Source organism: Hyla sarda, chromosome 5 (assembly GCF_029499605.1).
Source record: "Hyla sarda isolate aHylSar1 chromosome 5, aHylSar1.hap1, whole genome shotgun sequence".
Lineage (NCBI taxonomy): Eukaryota > Metazoa > Chordata > Amphibia > Anura > Hylidae > Hyla > Hyla sarda.
In genome coordinates, this window is record NC_079193.1 from 358,453,689 (window position 1) to 358,479,797 (window position 26,109).

General features: G+C 49.6%; 1 protein-coding gene across 3 annotated transcripts in view; it reads left to right on the forward strand.

The window, feature by feature from the left end:
- Positions 1–26,109, forward strand: part of FER1L6 (fer-1 like family member 6) — a 207,020-nt gene that overhangs the window by 134,148 nt on the left and 46,763 nt on the right. For all 3 annotated transcript variants that reach the window (XM_056522715.1, XM_056522714.1, XM_056522716.1), the window contains 3 exons: positions 1,173–1,304; positions 2,044–2,172; positions 25,813–25,940. In XM_056522715.1, the coding sequence (XP_056378690.1) occupies positions 1,173–1,304; positions 2,044–2,172; positions 25,813–25,940 (389 nt within the window). The remainder of the gene's footprint in view (positions 1–1,172; positions 1,305–2,043; positions 2,173–25,812; positions 25,941–26,109) is intronic.

Below are 26,109 nucleotides of genomic sequence, written 5' to 3' on the forward strand. Positions count from 1 at the left end.
AAGTTGAGGCCTCACACACATCCTCCTCCTGCTTAAAGATAAGGCAGCTGTTGGGGATCATGTATAATCTGGAAGTGTTCCATCCTTTCATGTCTATGTCTATAATAATCTGATTTCTGTAAGTAAACTCTGTATACAGCTGGAGTCTGTGTCATTCATTCTTCCACCAGGCCTGGTCATTTATAACTATTGATTCGGAATCAAACAACATATTGAAGAAATCCATTGAATTCCCTATCACCTCAAAGAATTTTAATTTACCTTGTTTCAAAATGTGAATCACCTTATTAATATTTTGTGAAACCCAGAATTTTATATCTGGGATAGTGTTAAATTGTATAATTTTTCTACTTTTCCACAACGATGTAAATGAAAATATCCCCTCCGCTTGTATAATTTCCTTAAAGGGGTACTCTGGCGCTAAGACATCTTATCCCCTATCCAAAGGATAGGGGATAAGATGCCTGATCACGGGGGTCCCGCCGCTGTGGGATGCCCGTGATCTTGCACGCAGCACCCCGTTAGAATTAGTCACTAGAGCGTGTTCGCTCCGGGTCTGATTACTGGTGATCACAGGGACGGAGTGTTGTGACTCGCCCCCTCCCATAGGCTTACATTGAGGGGGCGGAACGTGACGTCACACAGGGGCGGAGCGTGACATCACACAGGGGCGGAGCCGTGATGTCACAATGCTCCGCTGGAGTACCCCTTTAACTTCCACCCAAGATTTGTTTATTAATCTAGAATGTGTAAATTTATCCATCTCCAATTCCCCAGCTTCTAACATTTATAATAATAAAACTCTATTTGTGCCTATTTTATTTTTGATGGACCTCATCATATAATTCTTTTCATAATTTTTAATTCTTTCCAACTGCTTTGCGAGAAAATATAAGTAAAAATTTGGCATTGCTAGACCACCTAGATCATTGGGGGCTGTAAGAGTCATATATTTTAATGTAGGGTAAAATGTAGGATATAATGGCTGCTTACTCTTAGCCCATTTTATCTTCATTTCTGGTGTTTTCATGATGGATTACTCCTCTAAATTAAGACTTTGGCATAGGTCCTCATAGGAAGGGAGTATGGCAGTGCCCGAGGAGGTTGTGTGTTTCTTCTGTCATTGACTATTTTATTTATTGTGTCCCTAAAGTCTTCATTTTCTGCTTCAGATATATGATGGGGAACTGGAGAGTGAGTTTCAGAACTTTGAAGACTGGGTGAGAACATTTGAACTCTTGAGAGGCAAAGCCAACGATGAGGACCATAGTGTCCATGATGACAGGATTATTGGGAAATTTAAGGTGAGTCATTTACACAAATGTTCTTGAAGAGGCACAAGGTTTCCTGTAGAACCCATCAGCCATACCTGCACCAGCCTCCTGCTAAGAAAAGTTATAGCCAGAAGTGGGTCTCTGTGGTAACAGTATATGGCAATGAGGGGCTCTGAAGCTGGAGTCATGGTGCTCAGTTGATAACCGGGCCAGTGTGGTTGTCAATAGGGAACAACCTTATTAAAGGAAATCTGTCACTACATTCACCTGCACTAACCAGCAGTACTGGCTGGTAGTGCGGGTGACACTGATTAAAACGATACCTTTTGTGTCCAGATCCGTTGCTGTGTTCCAGAGATATCTTTACTTTAGTGAATATGCAAATGAGCAGTCTTGGGCATGGGCGGAGCTACAGTCCCGGCGTCGGGCACAATGAATTTGCATATTCACTAAAATAAAGATATCTCCGAAACACAGCGACGGATCTGGACACAAAAGGTATCGTTTTAATCAGTGTCACCCACTCTACACGCCAGTACTGCTAGTTAGTGCGGGTGAATGTAGTGACAGATTTCCTTTAAGTGCCATGTTTCTACAAATTATCTTGTGTATACCACCAGACATCTCGCTGAAACTTCTTCCTTGTTTTCGTTGGGGTTTCGGTAATCTAGAATAGGATAACTTTATTAAAGTGGGAATCTGTATTACTGGGTGTCTGTGTTAGTGCTTTAAAGTACTAAGACCCATTATTGTTGTTTCTGAACCTCAGGGTTGTTTCAGCATTTATAAAAGCATGGAAGACCTCTCCAGCTCTATGGATACCCGACAACTGAGAATTCTACAAGGAATCCCTCAAAACCATGCTGTGAAGGTTCTCATCCGAGTCTATATTATTGCAGTAAGTTTTTCTTTAATAAAAAACAATAAGATATGCTAAGGTGGAAACACACATGCGCCATTACTACTACAACTGCTATAAAGAGCTGCATGTAACGCCATCACTACTACAGAGTTTAGACTTTTAAATTAACTAAGGGGGTACCATAGTACCAAAGCGTCTTATGATCCCCTATAATTTTGTGACAGAAGTGCAGAAGTGATATACGCTCCAGAGACTTTGCTTAGAATGTTTATAATGCTAGAGCTTTCATCTGTTAGAAATTTTGATCGCTCTGGGTAATCAGGGGCCTTACTATAGTATTATGTCAACAACCAAAGTACTATTGCCCCAGTAGAAGGGGAGGGTAACTCTGACAATGAACAACAGTAATGCCCATAAGGCACAAAAATCCTCCTGAATCCTACTCCTATAAAACCTGTCCACTGAAATAACAGTATAAGTGGGAGACATTGCACACTGCAGGTGCAATAATCCCCCACTTTGGCAGACAGCCTGGTTGAGCAAAAATTCTACTACTAGTCAGCACCAGTGTGTGCTGAATATCCTTCCCAAACTAGTTCTTGATCAGAACAGTGAGCAATTATATTGGGTTGGATAGTGGACCAACTCAGTGGCAACTAGTTGTTATTTTAAATAACTCTCCTGGTTTAATTAAAATATAATAAAAGTTAAGTTTTATAGGAGTGGGATTCAAGAGGATTTTTGTGCCTTATGGGCATAACTATAGTCTTATGGGCCCAAGGGCAAATTTTAATTTTAGGGACACGTCCCCAAGGACTGCCCTAAACTAGAGACTACTTAACTAAATTATTAAAACTTAACTTTTATTACAACCACTTAATTATAAATTGTGCTTTTGGTACCATAGTGAAAAAATGTTAAAAAGTCCGGTCATCCACAGTGTGACTACAACATAGGTCAAAATTGCCCATATGTCTTGTGATCAGTGCCACAGTGGAAAGGTCTAGTTAAGCCAGACAGTGTCGCCACCGCTGACTAGAGAAAACCCCCACCCTATTCGAATCTTGCTATTGTGTCACTAGGATGCCGATTTATAAAAACATTATAGCCCCTCCTGCTGACGTTTCGCCAGTGTACCCTGGCTTTTTCAAAGAAGTGAGGACAGGTATACTGTTACGCCGAGCGCTCCGGGTCCCCGCTCCTCCCCGGAGAGCTCGCAACATCCTCGCTACGGCAGCGCCCCGGTCAGACCCACTGACCGGGTGCGCTGCGATACCGCCTCCAGCCGGGATGCGATTCGCGATGCGGGTGGCGCCCGCTCGCGATGCGCACCCCGGCTTCCGTACCTGACTCGCTCTCCCTCGGTCCTGTCCCGGCGCGCGCGGCCCCGCTCCCTAGGGCGCGCGCGCGCCGGGTCTCTGCGATTTAAAGGGCCACTGCGCCACTGATTGGCGCAGTGGTTCCAATTAGTGTCTTCACCTGTGCACTCCCTATGTATACCTCACTTCCCCTGCACTCCCTCGCCGGATCTTGTTGCCCTTGTGCCTAGTGAAAGCGTTCCCTTGTGTGTTCCTAGCCTGTGTTCCAGACCTCCTGCCGTTGCCCCTGACTACGATCCTTGCTGCCTGCCCCGACCTTCTGCTACGTCCGACCTTGCTTCTGTCTACTCCCTTGTACCGCGCCTATCTTCAGCAGTCAGAGAGGTTGAGCCGTTGCTAGTGGATACGACCTGGTCACTACCGCCGCAGCAAGACCATCCCGCTTTGCGGCGGGCTCTGGTGAATACCAGTAGTGACTTAGAACCGGTCCACTAGCACGGTCCACGCCAATCCCTCTCTGGCACAGAGGATCCACCTCCTGCCAGCCGGAATCGTGACAGTAGATCTGGCCATGGATCCCGCTGAAGTACCTCTGCCAGTTGTCGCTGACCTCACCACGGTGGTCGCCCAGCAGTCACAACAGATAGCGCAACAAGGCCACCAGCTGTCTCAACTGACCGTGATGCTACAGCAGCTACTACCACAGCTTCAGCAATCATCTCCTCCGCCAGCTCCTGCACCTCCTCCGCAGCGAGTGGCCGCTTCAGGCCTACGACTATCCTTGCCGGATAATTTGATGGGGACTCTAAGTTTTGCCGTGGCTTTCTTTCACAATGTTCTCTGCACTTGGAGATGATGTCGGACCAGTTTCCTCCTGAAAGGTCTAAGGTGGCTTTCGTAGTCAGCCTTCTGTCTGGAAAAGCTCTGTCATGGGCCACACCGCTCTGGGACCGCAATGACCCTGTCACTGCCTCTGTACACTCCTTCTTCTCGGAAATTCGTAGTGTCTTTGAGGAACCTGCCCGAGCCTCCTCTGCTGAGACTGCCCTGCTGAACCTGGTCCAGGGTAATTCTTCCGTTGGCGAGTACGCCATACAATTCCGTACTCTTGCTTCTGAACTATCCTGGAATAATGAGGCCCTCTGCGCGACCTTTAAAAAAGGCCTATCCAGCAACATTAAAGATGTTCTGGCCGCACGAGAAATTCCTGCTAATCTACATGAACTCATTCATCTTGCCACTCGCATTGACATGCGTTTTTCCGAAAGGCGTCAGGAGCTCCGCCAGGATATGGACTTTGTTCGCACAAGGCGTTTTTTCTCCCCGGCTCCTCTCTCCTCTGGTCCTCTGCAATCCGTTCCTGTGCCTCCCGCCGTGGAGGCTATGCAAGTTGACCGGTCTCGCCTGACACCTCAAGAGAGGACACGACGCCGCATGGAGAATCTCTGCCTGTACTGTGCCGGTACCGAACACTTCCTGAAGGATTGTCCTATCCGTCCTCCCCGCCTGGAAAGACGCACGCAGACTCCGCACAAAAGTGAGACAGTCCTTGATGTCTACTTTGCTTCTCCACGTCTTACTGTGCCTGTGCGGATATCTGCATCTACCTTCTCCTTCTCTACTATGGCCTTCTTGGATTCCGGATCTGCAGGAAACTTTATTTTGGCCTCTCTCATCAACAGGTTCAACATCCCGGTAACCAGTCTCGCCAGGCCCCTCTACATCAATTGTGTTAACAATGAAAGATTGGACTGTACCATACGTTACCGCACGGAGCCCCTTCTAATGTGCATCGGACCTCATCAAGAAAAAATTGAGTTCTTGGTCCTCCCCAATTGCACTTCCGAAATTCTCCTTGGACTACCGTGGCTCCAACGCCATTCCCCAACCCTGGATTGGTCCACGGGGGAGATCAAGAGCTGGGGTACCTCTTGTTTCAAGGACTGCCTTAAACCGGTTCCCAGTACTCCCTGCCGTGACCCTGTGGTTCCCCCTGTAACCGGTCTCCCTAAGGCCTATATGGACTTTGCTGATGTGTTTTGCAAAAAACAAGCTGAGACTCTACCTCCTCACAGGCCTTATGACTGTCCTATTGACCTCCTCCCGGGCACTACTCCACCCCGGGGCAGAATTTATCCTCTGTCCGCCCCAGAGACTCTTGCTATGTCTGAGTACATCCAGGAAAATTTAAAAAAAGGGGTTTATCCGCAAATCCTCCTCTCCTGCCGGAGCTGGATTTTTCTTTGTGTCCAAAAAAGATGGCTCCCTACGTCCTTGCATTGACTACCGCGGACTTAATAAAATCACGGTAAAGAACCGCTACCCTCTACCTCTTATCTCTGAACTCTTTGATCGCCTCCAAGGTGCCCACATCTTTACCAAACTGGACTTAAGAGGTGCTTATAATCTCATCCGCATCAGGGAGGGGGACGAATGGAAAACGGCATTTAACACTAGAGATGGACACTTTGAGTATCTGGTCATGCCCTTTGGCCTGTGCAACGCCCCTGCCGTCTTCCAAGACTTTGTTAATGAAATTTTTCGTGATCTCTTATATTCCTGTGTTGTTGTGTATCTGGACGATATTCTGATTTTTTCTGCCAACCTAGAAGAACACCGCCAGCATGTCCGCATGGTTCTTCAGAGACTTCGAGACAACCAACTTTATGCCAAAATGGAGAAATGTCTGTTTGAATGTCAATCTTGTCACGATGCCGGCTGGCAGGTGGTGGATCCTCTGTGCCAGAGAGGGATTGGCGTGGACCGTGCTAGAGGATCGGTTCTAAGTCACTACTGGTTTTCACCAGAGCCCGCCGCAAAGCGGGATGGACTTGCTGCGGCGGTAGTGACCAGGTCGTATCCCCTAGCAACGGCTCAACCTCTCTGGCTGCTGAAGAAAGGCGCGGTACAAGGGAGTAGACAGAAGCAAGGTCGGACGTAGCAGAAGGTCGGGGCAGGCAGCAAGGATCGTAGTCAGGGGCAACGGCAGAAGGTCTGGAATCACAGGCAAGGAACACACAAGGAACGCTTTCACTGGCACTAGGGCAACAAGATCCGGCGAGGGAGTGAAGGGGAAGTGAGGTGATATAGGGAAGTGCACAGGTGTAAACACTAATTGGAACCACTGCACCAATCAGCGGTGCAGTGGCCCTTTAAATCGCAAAGACCCGGCGCGCGCGCGCCCTAGGGAGCGGGGCCGCGCGCGCCGGGACAGAACTGACGGGGAGCGAGTCAGGTACGGGAGCCGGGGTGCGCATCGCGAGCGGGCGCTACCCGCATCGCGAATCGCATCCCGGCCGGAGGTGGTAACGCAGCGCCCCGGGTCCGTGGAACCGACCGGGGCGCTGCAGTGAGGGAAGTGTAGCGAGCGCTCCGGGGAGGAGCGGGCACCCGGAGCGCTCGGCGTAACAGTACCCCCCCCCTTGGGTCTCCCCCTCTTCTTGGGGCCTGAGAACCTGAGGATCAGACTTTTGTCCAGGATATTGTCCTCAGGTTCCCAGGACCTCTCTTCTGGACCACAACCCTCCCAATCCACTAAAAAAAAAGTTTTTCCTCTGACCTTTTTTGAGGCTAAGATCTCTTTGACAGAGAAGATGTCCGAGGAGCCGGAAACAGGAGTGGGAGGAACAGATTTAGGAGAAAAACGGTTGAGGATGAGAGGTTTAAGAAGAGAGACGTGAAAGGCATTAGGGATACGAAGAGAAGGAGGAAGAAGAAGTTTGTAAGAGACAGGATTAATTTGACACAAAACTTTAAAAGGACCAAGATAGCGTGGTCCCAACTTATAGCTCGGGACACGGAAACGGACATATTTAGCGGAGAGCCATACCTTGTCTCCAGGGGAAAAAATGGGAGGAGCTCTTCTTTTCTTATCTGCGAATCTCTTCATGCGAGAAGAAGCCTGTAAGAGAGAATTTTGGGTCTCTTTCCATATGGTGGAAAGATCACGAGAAATTTCATCCACAGCGGGCAGACCAGAGGGCAAGGGGGTAGGGAGGGGGGGAAGAGGGTGACGGCCGTACACCACGAAAAACGGAGATTTGGAGGAAGATTCAGAGATTCTGAAATTATACGAGAATTCGGCCCAAGGTAGAAGATCTGCCCAGTCATCCTGGCGGGAGGAAACAAAATGTCGTAAATAGTCACCCAAGATCTGGTTAATTCTCTCTACTTGTCCATTGGATTGAGGATGGTATGCAGAAGAAAAATTTAATTTAATCTTGAGTTGTTTACAGAGAGCCCTCCAGAATTTAGACACAAATTGGACGCCTCTATCCGAGACGATCTGTGTAGGCAACCCGTGAAGACGAAAAATGTGTACAAAAAATTGTTTAGCCAACTGAGGCGCTGAAGGAAGACCAGGAAGAGGGATGAAATGTGCCATTTTGGAGAATCGATCAACGACCACCCAAATAACAGTGTTGCCATGGGATGGGGGTAAGTCAGTAATAAAATCCATACCAATCAGAGACCAAGGTTGTTCGGGGACAGGTAGAGGATGAAGAAAACCAGCGGGCTTCTGGCGAGGAGTCTTATCCCGGGCACAGATAGTGCAGGCTCGCACAAAGTCCACCACATCAGTCTCTAGAGTCGGCCACCAATAGAAGCGAGAGATGAGTTGCACAGATTTCTTAATGCCCGCATGACCTGCGAGATGGGAGGAGTGACCCCATTTGAGGATCCCAAGGCGTTGGCGTGGAGAAACAAAGGTCTTTCCAGGAGGGGTTTGCCTGATGGAGGCTGGAGAAGTGGAAATCAGGCAGTCAGGAGGAATGATGTGTTGAGGAGAGAGTTCAATTTCAGAGGCATCTGAGGAACGAGAGAGAGCATCGGCCCTAATGTTCTTATCAGCAGGCCGAAAGTGAATTTCAAAATTAAATCGGGCAAAGAACAGAGACCACCTGGCCTGACGAGGATTCAGCCGTTGGGCAGACTGGAGGTAGGAGAGGTTCTTGTGATCGGTGTAAATAATAACTGGAAATCTTGATCCCTCCAGCAGATGCCTCCATTCCTCAAGTGCTAATTTAATGGCTAGGAGCTCTCGATCCCCGATGGAGTAGTTCCTCTCCGCCGGAGAGAAGGTCCTGGAAAAAAAACCACAAGTAACAGCATGCCCGGAAGAGTTTTTTTGTAGAAGGACAGCTCCAGCTCCCACTGAGGAGGCATCAACCTCCAATAGGAAGGGTTTAGATGGGTCAGGTCTGGAGAGCACGGGAGCCGAAGAAAAGGCAGACTTGAGTCGTTTAAAGGCGTCTTCCGCTTGAGGAGGCCAAGACTTGGGATCGGCATTTTTTTTTGTTAAAGCCACAATAGGAGCCACAATGGTAGAAAAATGTGGAATAAATTGCCTGTAATAATTGGCGAACCCCAAAAAACGTTGGATGGCACGGAGTCCGGAGGGGCGTGGCCAATCTAAGACGGCAGAGAGTTTATCTGGGTCCATTTGTAGTCCCTGGCCAGAGACCAAGTATCCTAGAAAAGGAAGAGATTGGCATTCAAACAGACATTTCTCTATTTTGGCATAGAGTTGATTATCACGAAGTCTCTGAAGAACCATACGGACATGCTGGCGGTGTTCTTCAAGATTGGCAGAAAAAATCAGGATATCGTCCAGATATACAACAACACAGGAGTATAGGAGATCACGAAAAATTTCATTAACAAAGTCTTGGAAGACGGCAGGGGCGTTGCATAGACCAAAGGGCATGACCAGATACTCAAAGTGTCCATCTCTGGTGTTAAATGCCGTTTTCCATTCATCCCCCTCTCTGATGCGGATGAGATTATAAGCACCTCTTAAGTCCAGTTTGGTAAAAATATGGGCACCTTGGAGACGATCAAAGAGTTCAGAGATGAGGGGTAGGGGGTAGCGGTTCTTAACCGTGATTTTATTAAGACCGCGGTAGTCAATGCAAGGACGTAGAGAGCCATCTTTTTTGGACACAAAGAAAAATCCGGCTCCGGCAGGAGAGGAGGATTTACGGATAAAGCCCTTTTTTAAATTTTCTTGGACGTATTCAGACATGGCAAGAGTCTCTGGGACGGACAGAGGATAGATTCTGCCCCGGGGTGGAGTAGTGCCCGGGAGGAGGTCAATGGGACAATCATAAGGCCTGTGAGGAGGTAGAGTCTCAGCTTGTTTTTTGCAAAAAACGTCCGCAAAGTCCATATAGGCCTTAGGGAGACCGGTTACATGAGGAAGCACAGGGACACGGCAAGGTTTACTGGGAACCGGTTTTAAGCAGTCCTTGGAACAAGAGGGCCCCCAACTCTTGATCTCCCCAGTGGACCAATCCAGGATTGGGGAATGGAGTTGAAGCCAGGGAAGTCCAAGAAGGATTTCAGAAGTGCAATTGGGGAGGACCAACAGTTCAATCCTCTCATGATGAGATCCGATGCACATTAGAAGGGGCTCCGTGCGGAAACGTATAGTACAGTCCAATCTTTCATTGTTTACACAATTAATGTAGAGGGGTCTGGCGAGACTGGTCACCGGGATGTTGAACCTGTTGACGAGAGAGGCCAAGATAAAATTTCCTGCAGATCCAGAGTCCAAGAAGGCCACAGCAGAGAAGGAGAAGGCAGAGGCAGACATCCGCACAGGCACAGTAAGACGTGGAGAAGCAGAGTAGACATCAAGGACTGTCTCACCTTTGTGCGGAGTCAGCGGACGTCTTTCCAGGCGGGGAGGACGGATAGGACAATCCCTCAGGAAGTGTTCGGTACTAGCACAGTACAGGCAGAGATTCTCCATGCGGCGTCGTGTCCTCTCTTGGGGTGTCAGGCGAGACCGGTCGACCTGCATAGCCTCCACGGCGGGAGGCACAGGAACAGGTTGCAGGGGACCAGAGGAGAGAGGAGCCGGGGAGAAGAAACGCCTCGTGCGAACAGAGTCCATATCCTGGCGGAGCTCCTGACGCCGTTCGGAAAAACGCATGTCAATGCGAGTGGCAAGATGGATGAGTTCATGTAGGTTAGCAGGGATTTCTCGTGCGGCCAGAACATCTTTAATGTTGCTGGATAGGCCTTTTTTAAAGGTCGCGCAGAGTGCCTCATTATTCCAGGATAATTCTGAAGCAAGGGTACGGAACTGTACGGCATACTCGCCAACGGAAGAATTACCCTGGACCAGGTTCAACAGGGCAGTCTCAGCAGAAGAGGCTCGGGCAGGTTCCTCAAAGACACTTCGAATTTCCGAGAAGAAGGAGTGTACAGAGGCAGTGACGGGGTCATTGCGGTCCCAGAGCGGTGTGGCCCAAGCCAGGGCTTTTCCAGACAGCAGGCTGACTACGAAAGCCACTTTAGACCTTTCGGTGGGGAACTGGTCCGACATCATCTCCAAGTGTAATGAACATTGGGAAAGAAAGCCACGGCAAAACTTAGAGTCCCCATCAAATTTATCCGGCAAGGATAGTCGTATTCCAGAAGCGGCCACTCGCTGCGGAGGAGGTACAGGAGCTGGCGGAGGAGATGATTGCTGGAGCTGTGGTAGTAACTGTTGTAGCATAACAGTCAGTTGAGACAGCTGTTGGCCTTGTTGCGCAATCTGTTGTGACTGCTGGGCGACCACCGTGGTGAGGTCAGCGACAACTGGCAGAGGAACTTCAGCGGGATCCATGGCCGGATCTACTGTCACGATGCCGGCTGGCAGGTGGTGGATCCTCTGTGCCAGAGAGGGATTGGCGTGGACCGTGCTAGAGGATCGGTTCTAAGTCACTACTGGTTTTCACCAGAGCCCGCCGCAAAGCGGGATGGACTTGCTGCGGCGGTAGTGACCAGGTCGTATCCCCTAGCAACGGCTCAACCTCTCTGGCTGCTGAAGAAAGGCGCGGTACAAGGGAGTAGACAGAAGCAAGGTCGGACGTAGCAGAAGGTCGGGGCAGGCAGCAAGGATCGTAGTCAGGGGCAACGGCAGAAGGTCTGGAATCACAGGCAAGGAACACACAAGGAACGCTTTCACTGGCACTAGGGCAACAAGATCCGGCGAGGGAGTGAAGGGGAAGTGAGGTGATATAGGGAAGTGCACAGGTGTAAACACTAATTGGAACCACTGCACCAATCAGCGGTGCAGTGGCCCTTTAAATCGCAAAGACCCGGCGCGCGCGCGCCCTAGGGAGCGGGGCCGCGCGCGCCGGGACAGAACTGACGGGGAGCGAGTCAGGTACGGGAGCCGGGGTGCGCATCGCGAGCGGGCGCTACCCGCATCGCGAATCGCATCCCGGCCGGAGGTGGTAACGCAGCGCCCCGGGTCCGTGGAACCGACCGGGGCGCTGCAGTGAGGGAAGTGTAGCGAGCGCTCCGGGGAGGAGCGGGCACCCGGAGCGCTCGGCGTAACAAATCTCTTCCTTTCCTAGGATACTTGGTCTCTGGCCAGGGACTACAAATGGACCCAGACAAACTCTCTGCCGTCTTAGATTGGCCACGCCCCTCCGGACTCCGTGCTATCCAACGTTTTTTGGGGTTCGCCAATTATTACAGACAATTTATTCCACATTTTTCCACCATTGTGGCTCCTATCGTGGCTTTAACCAAGAAGAACGCCAATCCTAAGTCATGGCCTCCTCAAGCGGAAGACGCCTTTAAACAGCTCAAGTCTGCCTTTTCTTCTGCTCCCGTGCTCTCCAGACCTGACCCATCTAAACCCTTCCTATTGGAGGTTGATGCCTCCTCAGTAGGAGCTGGAGCAGTTCTTCTACAAAAAAATTCTTCTGGGCATGCTGTTACTTGTGGTTTTTTTTCTAGGACCTTCTCTCCGGCGGAGAGGAACTACTCCATCGGGGATCGAGAGCTACTGGCCATTAAATTAGCACTTGAGGAATGGAGGCATCTGCTGGAGGGATCTAAATTTCCAGTTATTATTTACACCGATCACAAGAATCTCTCCTATCTCCAGTCTGCCCAACGGCTGAATCCTCGCCAGGCCAGGTGGTCTCTGTTCTTTGCCCGGTTTAATTTTGAAATTCATTTTCGCCCTGCCGATAAGAACATTAGGGCCGATGCTCTCTCTCGTTCCTCGGATGCCTCGGAAGTAGAGCTCTCTCCGCAACACATCATTCCTCCTGACTGCCTGATCTCCACTTCTCCAGCCTCCATCAGGCAAACTCCTCCAGGGAAGACCTTCGTTTCTCCACGCCAACGCCTCGGAATCCTCAAATGGGGTCACTCCTCCCATCTCGCAGGCCATGCGGGCATCAAGAAATCCTTGCAACTCATCTCTCGTTTCTATTGGTGGCCGACTCTGGAAACGGATGTTGTTGATTTTGTGCGGGCCTGTACTGTCTGTGCCCGGGATAAGACTCCTCGCCAGAAGCCTGCTGGTCTTCTTCATCCTCTGCCTGTCCCCGAACAGCCTTGGTCTCTGATTGGTATGGACTTTATTACAGACTTACCCCCATCCCGTGGCAACACTGTTGTTTGGGTGGTCGTTGATCGATTTTCCAAGATGGCACATTTTATTCCTCTTCCTGGTCTTCCTTCAGCGCCTCAGTTGGCAAAACAATTTTTTGTACACATTTTTCGTCTTCACGGGTTGCCCACGCAGATCGTCTCGGATAGAGGCGTCCAATTCGTGTCTAAATTCTGGAGGGCTCTCTGTAAACAACTCAAGATTAAATTAAACTTTTCTTCTGCTTATCATCCTCAATCCAATGGGCAAGTAGAAAGAATTAACCAGGTCCTGGGTGATTATTTACGGCATTTTGTTTCCTCCCGCCAGGATGACTGGGCAGATCTTCTTCCATGGGCTGAATTCTCGTACAACTTCAGAGTCTCTGAATCTTCTTCCAAATCCCCATTTTTCGTGGTGTACGGCCGTCACCCTCTTCCCCCCCTCCCTACTCCCTTGCCCTCTGGTTTGCCCGCTGTGGATGAAATAACTCGTGATCTTTCCACCATATGGAAAGAGACCCAAAATTCTCTCTTACAGGCTTCATCACGCATGAAGAAGTTTGCTGATAAGAAAAGAAGAGCTCCCCCCATTTTTTCTCCCGGAGACAAGGTATGGCTCTCCGCTAAATATGTCCGCTTCCGTGTTCCCAGCTACAAATTGGGACCACGCTATCTTGGTCCTTTCAAGATCTTGTGCCAAATTAATCCTGTCTCTTACAAACTTCTTCTTCCTCCTTCTCTTCGTATTCCTAATGCCGTTCATGTCTCTCTTCTTAAACCACTCGTCATCAACCGTTTCTCTCCCAAACTTATTTCTCCTACTCCTGTCTCCGGTTCTTCAGACATCTTCCCCGTAAAGGAGATACTAGCCTCCAAAAAGGTCAGAGGAAAACCTTTTTTTTTAGTGGACTGGGAGGGCTGTGGCCCTGAAGAGAGATCCTGGGAACCTGAGGACAATATCCTAGATAAAAGTCTGGTCCACAGGTTCTCAGGCTCTAAGAAGAGGGGGAGACCCAAGGGGGGGGGGGTACTGTTACGCCGAGCGCTCCGGGTCCCCGCTCCTCCCCGGAGCGCTCGCAACATCCTCGCTACGGCAGCGCCCCGGTCAGACCCACTGACCGGGTGCGCTGCGATACCGCCTCCAGCCGGGATGCGATTCGCGATGCGGGTGGCGCCCGCTCGCGATGCGCACCCCGGCTTCCGTACCTGACTCGCTCTCCCTCGGTCCTGTCCCGGCGCGCGCGGCCCCGCTCCCTAGGGCGCGCGCGCGCCGGGTCTCTGCGATTTAAAGGGCCACTGCGCCACTGATTGGCGCAGTGGTTCCAATTAGTGTCTTCACCTGTGCACTCCCTATGTATACCTCACTTCCCCTGCACTCCCTCGCCGGATCTTGTTGCCCTTGTGCCTAGTGAAAGCGTTCCCTTGTGTGTTCCTAGCCTGTGTTCCAGACCTCCTGCCGTTGCCCCTGACTACGATCCTTGCTGCCTGCCCCGACCTTCTGCTACGTCCGACCTTGCTTCTGTCTACTCCCTTGTACCGCGCCTATCTTCAGCAGTCAGAGAGGTTGAGCCGTTGCTAGTGGATACGACCTGGTCACTACCGCCGCAGCAAGACCATCCCGCTTTGCGGCGGGCTCTGGTGAATACCAGTAGTGACTTAGAACCGGTCCACTAGCACGGTCCACGCCAATCCCTCTCTGGCACAGAGGATCCACCTCCTGCCAGCCGGCATCGTGACATATACCATGCATCAGTCGTCCTTTTATATGGTAGGAAATTAACTACTGTGCGCATCATTTCCTGTGCGCTCACACGGTTCGGTTCCACATCATAACTTTGCGTCAATATCCACCAATCATATTGATTGTTTACATAAGCCTGCTATTGTTTAGCCAATCCAACTTCAAACTTGCCTGTGATGTCATCGGCCACCGCTCCACTGGCCCTATCAGCGCCCGCTACGTTATCCTTCACGACTTCCATCGTAACCACCCGCAGCCGATCATGTGCCTGATCAGCTGACGGTCAGTCATACCCGCTATTACGGCCGCTATTGGTCTCGCGCATGCGCGTTGTTAATCCCGCAGCGCTTCTTAGTACTGCGCATGTGATAGGACTTAGTCTATACCGCAGCTTGGTTGTATACTGCGCATGTCTAAGGGAACAATCTGATATACTCATAAGTCCTGATAATCAGAATGCATCAAGATAAGTATAAAGAACAGACTATTGGCACTTTTGGATGACAATTAGACGTCTGTTTCTGATATTGTAATATAAAGGTGTTAATAAGGTAAGTATTAAAGCTCAATCATTGGTTCTTAAAACTAGTCTATTAAATATAGACTTATATAAAAAATGTGTGATAAACCCATATGGGTATAAATCAATGCCCATTGAGAATAGTGCAATTAGTGCACCCATAAAATTGGAGAGTATAATAAATCCAATTAATTATAAACCCTATGAGAACTTATATAGTGCAGTTTGAGATTATGATTAGTGAATACAAGTACCTAAACCTAAATAATAGTGACCCATTATACAAAACAAACCAAAATCATATGTGTTAATACTCATACTTAATAAACCAATGACTGACACAGTTCACTTCTAAGACCATATGTTTGTAGCTGTACCAATATTAATGTTTTATAAACCAAACCAAAGGGAAAAGTCCCTATAGATCCCATTACTCGTATGTGTCTTTTTCCAACATAAGATGTGGATATCTTCATAGTCTAATTGACAACCAACACATTCTTACTGGTGTACTAACTTTTTCATTTCATACTTAGAACAAAAAGTGAAACCGATCGACCACCTTGACAATATATAGTCCAAAATCAAAGAGTACCTAAAAAAAGGGGTAATACCCCTACCTATACATATTGCATGGTAAACTCTAAAATCACTATGGAAACTTAGTAATCAATTAGCCATCTAGGAATGCGGAATAAGAGAAACCTTCATTGAGGCCACTCGGATTTAGAGACTTCAGCCGGTAAATCCACCGTGCCTCCTCTCTTAACAAGACCTGATCAATATTCCCCTTCCTTTCGTTTAAGACCATTTTCTTTAGACCCCAAAATTTTATTGCAAATTTTTGTGTAGAATGTATTGATCTCATATGTACTGATAGAGGTGTCTCTGTCTCTGTCCTTATTGTGCTCACGTGCTTACTAATTCTCTTTCGGAATTCCTGTGTAGTTTTGCCCACGTAGAGCTTCATACACGGACACTGTGCAATATAGATGATGTTCTTCGTACTACAATTTATGAACTCATTGATCTTGTATGTCTTATGGTCCACTGGATTGTCGAAACTTTTCTTCTTACACATAAATCTGCAATTGGTACAGTGCCCACATGCATAGCTGCCTGTTGGTGAGTTCAGTAACCACGTTGATGATTCCGGTGATTTAGCCATACCTTTCTGATGGCTGTGGACCAAAATGTCCTTCAGATTAGGGCCCCTGCGGTATGTGATGCTTGGATGGGGACTTAACCTATCTCTTAGATCCATATCTGATAGTAAAATGTGCCAATGAGACTCCAAAGATCCATAAGATTTTGGAGTCTCATTGGCACATTTTACTATCAGATATGGATCTAAGAGATAGGTTAAGTCCCCATCCAAGCATCACATACCGCAGGGGCCCTAATCTGAAGGACATTTTGGTCCACAGCCATCAGAAAGGTATGGCTAAATCACCGGAATCATCAACGTGGTTACCGAACTCACCAACAGGCAGCTATGCATGTGGGCACTGTACCAATTGCAGATTTATGTGTAAGAAGAAAAGTTTCGACAATCCAGTGGACCATAAGACATACAAGATCAATGAGTTCATAAATTGTAGTACGAAGAACATCATCTATATTGCACAGTGTCCGTGTATGAAGCTCTACGTGGGCAAAACTACACAGGAATTCCGAAAGAGAATTAGTAAGCACGTGAGCACAATAAGGACAGAGACAGAGACACCTCTATCAGTACATATGAGATCAATACATTCTACACAAAAATTTGCAATAAAATTTTGGGGTCTAAAGAAAATGGTCTTAAACGAAAGAAAGGGGAATATTGATCAGGTCTTGTTAAGAGAGGAGGCACGGTGGATTTACCGGCTGAAGTCTCTAAATCCGAGTGGCCTCAATGAAGGTTTCTCTTATTCCGCATTCCTAGATGGCTAATTGATTACTAAGTTTCCATAGTGATTTTAGAGTTTACCATGCAATATGTATAGGTAGGGGTATTACCCCTTTTTTTAGGTACTCTTTGATTTTGGACTATATATTGTCAAGGTGGTAGATCGGTTTCACTTTTTGTTCTAAGTATGAAATGAAAAAGTTAGTACACCAGTAAGAATGTGTTGGTTGTCAATTAGACTATGAAGATATCCACATCTTATGTTGGAAAAAGACACATACGAGTAATGTGATCTATAGGGACTTTTCCCTTTGGTTTGGTTTATAAAACATTAATATTGGTACAGCTACAAACATATGGTCTTAGAAGTGAACTGTGTCAGTCATTGGTTTATTAAGTATGAGTATTAACACATATGATTTTGGTTTGTTTTGAATAATGGGTCACTATTATTTAGGTTTAGGTACTTGTATTCACTAATCATAATCTCAAACTGCACTATATAAGTTCTCATAGGGTTTATAATTAATTGGATTTATTATACTCTCCAATTTTATGGGTGCACTAATTGCACTATTCTCAATGGGCATTGATTTATACCCATATGGGTTTATCACACATTTTTTATATAAGTCTATATTTAATAGACTAGTTTTAAGAACCAATGATTGAGCTTTAATACTTACCTTATTAACACCTTTATATTACAATATAAGAAACAGACGTCTAATTGTCATCCAAAAGTGCCAATAGTCTGTTCTTTATACTTATCTTGATGCATTCTGATTATCAGGACTTATGAGTATATCAGATTGTTCCCTTAGACATGCGCAGTATACAACCAAGCTGCGGTATAGACTAAGTCCTATCACATGCGCAGTACTAAGAAGCGCTGCAGGATTAACAACGCGCATGCGCGAGACCAATAGCGGCCGTAATAGCGGGTATGACTGACCGTCAGCTGATCAGGCACATGGTCGGCTGCGGGTTGTTACGATGGAAGTCGTGAAGGATAACGTAGCGGGCGCTGATAGGGCCAGTGGAGCGGTGGCCGATGACATCACAGGCAAGTTTGAAGTTGGATTGGCTAAACAATAGCAGGCTTATGTAAACAATCAATATGATTGGTGGATATTGACGCAAAGTTATGATGTGGAACCGAACCGTGTGAGCGCACAGGAAATGATGCGCACAGTAGTTAATTTCCTACCATATAAAAGGACGACTGATGCATGGTATACCTGTCCTCACTTCTTTGAAAAAGCCAGGGTACACTGGCGAAACGTCAGCAGGAGGGGCTATAATGTTTTTATAAATCGGCATCCTAGTGACACAATAGCAAGATTCGAATAGGGTGGGGGTTTTCTCTAGTCAGCGGTGGCGACACTGTCTGGCTTAACTAGACCTTTCCACTGTGGCACTGATCACAAGACATATGGGCCATTTTGACCTATGTTGTAGTCACACTGTGGATGACCGGACTTTTTAACATTTTTTCACTATGGTACCAAAAGCACAATTTATAATTAAGTGGTTGTAATAAAAGTTAAGTTTTAATAATTTAGTTAAGTAGTCTCTAGTTTAGGGCAGTCCTTGGGGACGTGTCCCTAAAATTGTAATTTTCATTGTTTTGCCCTGAGACACTTAGGAGTATTTGCTTGGTTTCAAGGGCAAATTTTGGCATGCCCTCATCCATCCACACCAGCCCCCCCCCCCATCTGTATGTCTCCATCCATACAGCCACACCAGCCTTCCCATCTGTATGTCCCCATCCATACATCCACACCAGCCCACCATCTGTATGTCCCCATCCATACATCCACACCAGCCCCCCATCTGTATGTCCCCATCCATACATCCACACCAGCCCCCCCATCTTTGTGTCTCCATCCATACATCCACACCAGCCCCCCCCATCTGTGTGTCCCCATCCATACATCCACACCAGCCCCCCATCTGTATGTCCCCATCCATACATCCACACCAGCCCCCCCATCTGTATGTCCCCATCCATACATTCACACCAGCCCCCCATCTGTATGTCCGCATCCATATATTCATACCAGTCCCCCCATCTGTATGTCCCCATCCATACATCCACACCAGCCCCCCCATCTGTATGTCCCCATCCATACATCCACACCAGCCCCCCCCATCTGTATGTCCCCATCCATACATCCACACCAGCCCTCCCATCTGTATGTCCCCATCCATACATCCACACAAGCCCCCCCCATCTGTATGTTCCCATCCATACATCCACACCAGCCCCCAATCTGTATGTCCCCATCCATACATCCACACCAGCCCCCCATCTGTATGTCCCCATCCATACATCCACACCAGCCCCCCATCTGTATGTCCCCATCCATACATCCACACCAGCCCCCCCATCTGTATGTCCCCATTCATACATCCACGCCAGCCCCCCCATCTGTATGTCCCCATCCATACATCTACACCAGCCCCCCATCTGTATGTCCCCATCCATACATCCACGCCAGCCCCCCATCTGTATGTCCCCATCCATACATCCACGCCAGCCCCCCATCTGTATGTCCCCATCCATACATCCACACCAGCCCCCCCATCTGTATGTCCCCATCCATACATCCACACCAGCCCCCCATCTTTGTGTCTCCATCCATACATCCACACCAGCCCCCCCATCTGTGTGTCCCCATCCATACATCCACACCAGCCCCCCCCATCTGTATGTCCCCATCCATACATCCACACAAGCCCCCCCATCTGTATGTCCCCATCCATACATCCACACCAGCCCCCCCATCTGTATGTCCCCATCCATACATCCACACCAGCCCCCCCATCTGTATGTCCCCATCCCTTCATCCACACCAGCCCCCCCATCTGTATGTCCCCATCCATACATCCACACCAGCCCTCCCATCTGTATGTCCCCATCCATACATCCACACCAGCCCCCCATCTGTATGTCCCCATCCATACATCCACACCAGCCTCCCCATCTGTATGTCCCCATCCATATATCCACACCATCCCCCCCCCATCTGTATGTCCTCATCCCTTCATCCACACCAGCCCCCCCATCTGTATGTCCCCATCCCTTCATCCACACCAGCCCCCCCATCTGTATGTCCCCATCCATACAGCCACACCAGCCCCCCCCCATCTGTATGTCCCCATCCATACATCCACACCAGCCCCCCCATCTGTGTGTCCCCATCCATACATCCACACCAGCCCCCCCATCTGTATGTCCTCATCCCTTCATCCACACCAGCCCCCCCATCTGTATGTCCTCATCCCTTCATCCACACCAGCCCCCCCATCTGTATGTCCCCATCCCTTCATCCACACCAGCCCCCCCATCTGTATGTCCCCATCCATACAGCCACACCAGCCCCCCCATCTGTATGTCCCCATCCATACATCCACACCAGCCCCCCCCATCTGTATGTCCCCATCCATACATCCACACAAGCCCCCCCATCTGTATGTCCCCATCCATACATCCACACCAGCCCCCCCATCTGTATGTCCCCATCCATACATCCACACCAGCCCCCCATCTGTATGTCCCCATCCATACATCCACACCAGCCCCCCCCATCTGTATGTCCCCATCCATACATCCACACCAGCCCCCCATCTGTATGTCCCCATCCATATATCCACACCAGCCCCCCATCTGTATGTCCCCATCCATACATCCACACAAGCCCCCCCATCTGTATGTCCTCATCCCTTCATCCACACCAGCCCCCCCATCTGTATGTCCTCATCCCTTCATCCACACCAGCCCCCCCATCTGTATGTCCCCATCCCTTCATCCACACCAGTCCCCCATCTGTATGTCCCCATCCATACAGCCACACCAGCCCCCCCATCTGTATGTCCCCATCCATACATCCACACCAGCCCCCCCCCCCCCATCTGTGTGTCCCCATCCATACATCCACACCAGCCCTCCCATCTGTATGTCCCCATCCATACATCCACACCAGCCCCCACATCTGTATGTCCCCATCCATACATCCACACCAGCCCCCCCCCCATCTGTATGTCCCCATCCATACATCCACACCAGCCCCCCCCCCCCCATTAGGATGCCCCCCATACATACATACATACCATGCCCCCATCCCTTCACACAATATCTGTCTGTAAATAATTTAGCATTTAAAGATTTGACCTATGGACAGAGGGGTATCAAAACTAGGTATGTACAAAAGCAAACCCCATATGAAATTCCAAAATGGCTCTTGTTGGAGTTTGCTCATTACATACCCCTTCAACTTGGAATAGAAGGTGCCAAACATCCTTGCTCCTTTCCCTAAACCTTTTTCTGTTTCTTAACCACTAAATTGCTAAAATTGCTTTGGAGGGGGATAGGGGCGCCCTGTACAGACTTTCACCACCTGATGTGGGCCAAAGATTCTCATGGACACCATAGCTGAATAGGCCCCGCAGTGGTGCATACTTAGTGCAAAATCTGCAACAGGGCTCCATGTGCCATTTATAATACTTGTCTCTTATGGGGCTCATGTACCTGGGAGCCTCCTTAGGCACCGGGGCCCCTGTCCGACTGCTACCTCTGCACCCACAATAGTTACATCCCTGGCTGAACAAAAGACTGCAAACTCTGCAAATAGTAAAATGTTATGAGATTACATATGGAGATGTTATTTGGTCAATTATGTCGGGGATTGTTAATTGAACAATATATGGTGGTATTTTGTAATACTTAAAGGGGTACTCTGGTGGGATTTTTTTTTTTTTTTTTAAATCAACTGGTGCCAGAAAGTTAGGCAGATTTGTAAATTACTATTTCAAAATCTTAATCCTTCCTGTACTTATCAGCTGATGTATGCTCCACAGGAAGTTGAGTTGTTCTTTCTGGTCTGACCACAGTGCTCTCTGCAGACACCTCTGTCCATGTCAGGAACTGTTCAGAATAGGAGCAAATCCCCATAGCAAACCTCTCCTGCTCTGGACAGTTCCTGACACTGACAGAGGTGGCAACAGAGAGCACTGTGGTCCGACTGGAAAGAAATACTGTTACGCCTAGCGCTCCGGGTCCCCGCTCCTCCCCGGAGCGCTCACGGCGTCTTTCTCCCTGCAGCGCCCCGGTCAGTCCCGCTGACCGGGAGCGCTGCACTGTCATGGCCGTTGGGGATGCGATTCGCACAGCGGGACGCGCCCGCTCGCGAATCGCATCCCAGGTCACTTACCCGTCCCTGTCCCCTGCTGTCATGTGCTGGCGCGCGCGGCTCCGCTCTCTAGGGCGCGCGCGCGCCAGCTCTCTGAGACTTAAAGGACCAGTGCACCAATGATTGGTGCCTGGCCCAATTAGCTTAATTGGCTTCCACCTGGTCCCTGACTATATCTGACCTCCTCCCATGCACTCCCTTGCCGGATCTTGTTGCCTTGTGCCAGTGAAAGCGTTTAGTGTGTCCAAAGCCTGTGTACCTGAACTTCTGCTACTCATCCTGACTACGAACCTTGCCGCCTGCCCCCGACCTTCTGCTACGTCTGACCTTGCCTCTGCCTAGTCCTTCTGTCCCACGCCTTCTCAGCAGTCAGCGAGGTAGAGCCGTTGCTAGTGGATACGACCTGGTTGCTACTGCCGCAGCAAGACCATCCCGCTTTGCGGCGGGCTCTGGTGAAAACCAGTAGCCTCTTAGAACCGGTCCACTAGCACGGTCCACGCCAATCCCTCGCTGACACAGAGGATCCACTACCTGGAAGCCGAATCGTGACAGTAGATCCGGCCATGGATCCCGCTGAGGTGCCGCTGCCAAGTCTCGCTGATCTTCCCACAGTGGTCGCTCAGCAATCGCAGCAGATTGCCCAACAAGGACAGCAGCTGTCGCAGTTGACCTCCATGTTACAGCAACTTCTGCCTCTGCTACAGCAGCAACCATCTCCTCCGCCAGCTCCTGCACCTCCTCCGCAGCGAGTGGCCGCTCCTAACCTCCGCTTGTCCCTGCCGGACAAATTTGATGGGGACTCTAAACTCTGCCGTGGATTTTTGTCTCAGTGTTCCCTGCATATGGAGATGTTGTCGGACTTGTTTCCTTCAGAACGGTCTAAGGTGGCGTTCGTAGTAAGCCTTCTTTCAGGAAAGGCCTTGTCTTGGGCCACACCGCTCTGGGACCGCAATGATCCTGCCACAGCCACAGTCCAGGCCTTCTTCGCTGAACTCCGGAGTGTCTTCGAGGAGCCAGCCCGAGCTTCTTCTGCCGAGACTGCCCTGTTGAACCTGGTCCAGGGTAATTCTTCAGTGGGCGAGTACGCCATCCAATTTCGTACTCTTGCTTCCGAGTTATCATGGAATAACGAGGCTCTCTGCGCGACCTTTAAAAAAGGCCTATCCAGTCGCATCAAGGATGTGCTGGCCGCACGAGAGATTCCTGCCAATCTGCAAGAACTCATCCATCTAGCTACCCGCATTGACATGCGTTTTTCTGAGCGACACCAAGAGCTCCGCCAGGAAAAAGACTTAGATCTCTGGGCACCTCTCCCACAGTATCCGTTGCAATCTACACCTGGGCCTCCCGCCGAGGAGGCCATGCAAGTGGATAAGTCTCGCCTGACCCAGGAAGAGAGGAATCGCCGTAGGGAAGAAAATCTCTGTCTTTACTGTGCCAGTACCGAGCATTTCTTGGTGGATTGCCCTATCCGTCCTCCACGCCTGGGAAACGCACGCACGCACCCAGCTCACGTGGGTGTGGCGTCTCTTGGTTCCAAGTCTGCTCCTCCACGTCTCACGGTACCCGTGCGGATTTCTTCTTCAGCCAACTCCTCCCTCTCAGCCGTGGCCTGCTTGGACTCCGGTGCCTCTGGAAATTTTATTTTGGAGTCGTTTGTTAATAAATTCAGCATCCCGGTGACCCGTCTCGTCAAGCCGCTCTACATTTCCGCGGTCAACGGAGCCAGATTGGACTGCACCGTGCGTTACCGCACAGAGCCCCTCCTCATGTCTATTGGACCCCACCTTGAGAGGATTGAGTTCTTCATTCTCCCCAACTGTACCTCTGAGGTCCTCCTCGGTCTGCCTTGGCTCCGGCTTCATTCCCCCACCATTGATTGGACCACCGGGGAGATCAGGAACTGGGACTCTGCCTGCCACAGGAAGTGCCTCTCCCCCCCTCCCAGTCCCGTCAGGCAAGCCTTTGTGCCTCCCCATGGCCCCCGTCCTGGTGTCACACTGCCCCGTGCCAGGCCTCGCCCTCTGCCCTCCCTCCCCATTCCCACTCCTGCTGTACTGCCTGCCGTTGAGGAAACCCTCCATTCTTTCCCGGTGTCCTCATCCCAGGGGAGGCAGTTACCGGACAAAGAGAAGGGGAGACCTAAGGGGGGGGGTACTGTTACGCCTAGCGCTCCGGGTCCCCGCTCCTCCCCGGAGCGCTCACGGCGTCTTTCTCCCTGCAGCGCCCCGGTCAGTCCCGCTGACCGGGAGCGCTGCACTGTCATGGCCGTTGGGGATGCGATTCGCACAGCGGGACGCGCCCGCTCGCGAATCGCATCCCAGGTCACTTACCCGTCCCGGTCCCCTGCTGTCATGTGCTGGCGCGCGCGGCTCCGCTCTCTAGGGCGCGCGCGCGCCAGCTCTCTGAGACTTAAAGGACCAGTGCACCAATGATTGGTGCCTGGCCCAATTAGCTTAATTGGCTTCCACCTGGTCCCTGACTATATCTGACCTTCTCCCATGCACTCCCTTGCCGGATCTTGTTGCCTTGTGCCAGTGAAAGTGTTTAGTGTGTCCAAAGCCTGTGTACCTGAACTTCTGCTACTCATCCTGACTACGAACCTTGCCGCCTGCCCCCGACCTTCTGCTACGTCTGACCTTGCCTCTGCCTAGTCCTTCTGTCCCACGCCTTCTCAGCAGTCAGCGAGGTAGAGCCGTTGCTAGTGGATACGACCTGGTTGCTACTGCCGCAGCAAGACCATCCCGCTTTGCGGCGGGCTCTGGTGAAAACCAGTAGCCTCTTAGAACCGGTCCACTAGCACGGTCCACGCCAATCCCTCGCTGACACAGAGGATCCACTACCTGGAAGCCGAATCGTGACAAATACACAACTTCCTGTGGAGCATGCAACAGATGAAAAGTACTGGAAGGATTAAGATTATTGAATAGAAGTAATTTACAAATCTGTTTAACTTTCTGGCATCAGTTGATTTGAAAACATTTTTTTTTTTACTCCGGGATACCCCTTTAAGCACTATACACTGTTATTTTTGCAGTACATAGTAGTGTTGGTATTGTGTAGTATTGCTATATAGGCAATATATATGTGGAAGTTCACAATAGAAGTGGTGCGGCACTGCTAGTGGTGTCGTGGAGTGTAAGACGGCAGATGGATGCTAGTATAGCTGTGTTGCTGGAGGTGGTGCTCAGATAAGGCAAGCAGTGTACAGAACAGTCCGTAAGAAAAAGAAGATATCGGCACTCACAGAAGAGAAGGGTAGTGGGGGGATAGTGAATGGCGACTGAGCTCCTGTTTCGCACGCTTGGCGTGCTTCGTCCGGCCATAATGGCCGGACGAAGCACGCCAAGCGTGCGAAACAGGAGCTTGATCGCCATTCACTATCCCCCACTACCCTTCTCTTCTGTACCCCGTATGTAAGTACACTTCAATAAAGAAGACTTGCAAGCTGAAGTGGTGAGTGCCGATATCTTCTTTTTCTTATGGACTATATATGTGGAAGTGGTGTCACGCTAGAAGACAGTATAAGAATCCACAACCGTAACAACTACCTACACATTAGGGACCACTGCAGCTTTTACAATAGATGAGACATGATAACCTCAGTGATATTCACTTTACAGGGATTTAACCTCAGCCCGGCTGATCCGGATGGCAAATCTGATCCCTACATTGTCCTCCGACTGGGAAAGACCGAAATCAAAGATCGGGACAAGTATATCCCCAAGCAGTTGAATCCAGTGTTTGGACGGTGAGTGGCTCCTATACGGAATGACTAATGTCTCCAAATAACATATTGATCTTATATAAGCCATCCACTACCCCAGTATTTCCCAACCATCGTGCCTCCAGCTGTTTCAAAACTACAACTCCCAGCATGCCTGGACAGCCTTTGGCTTTCGGAAATGCGCATCCATAAC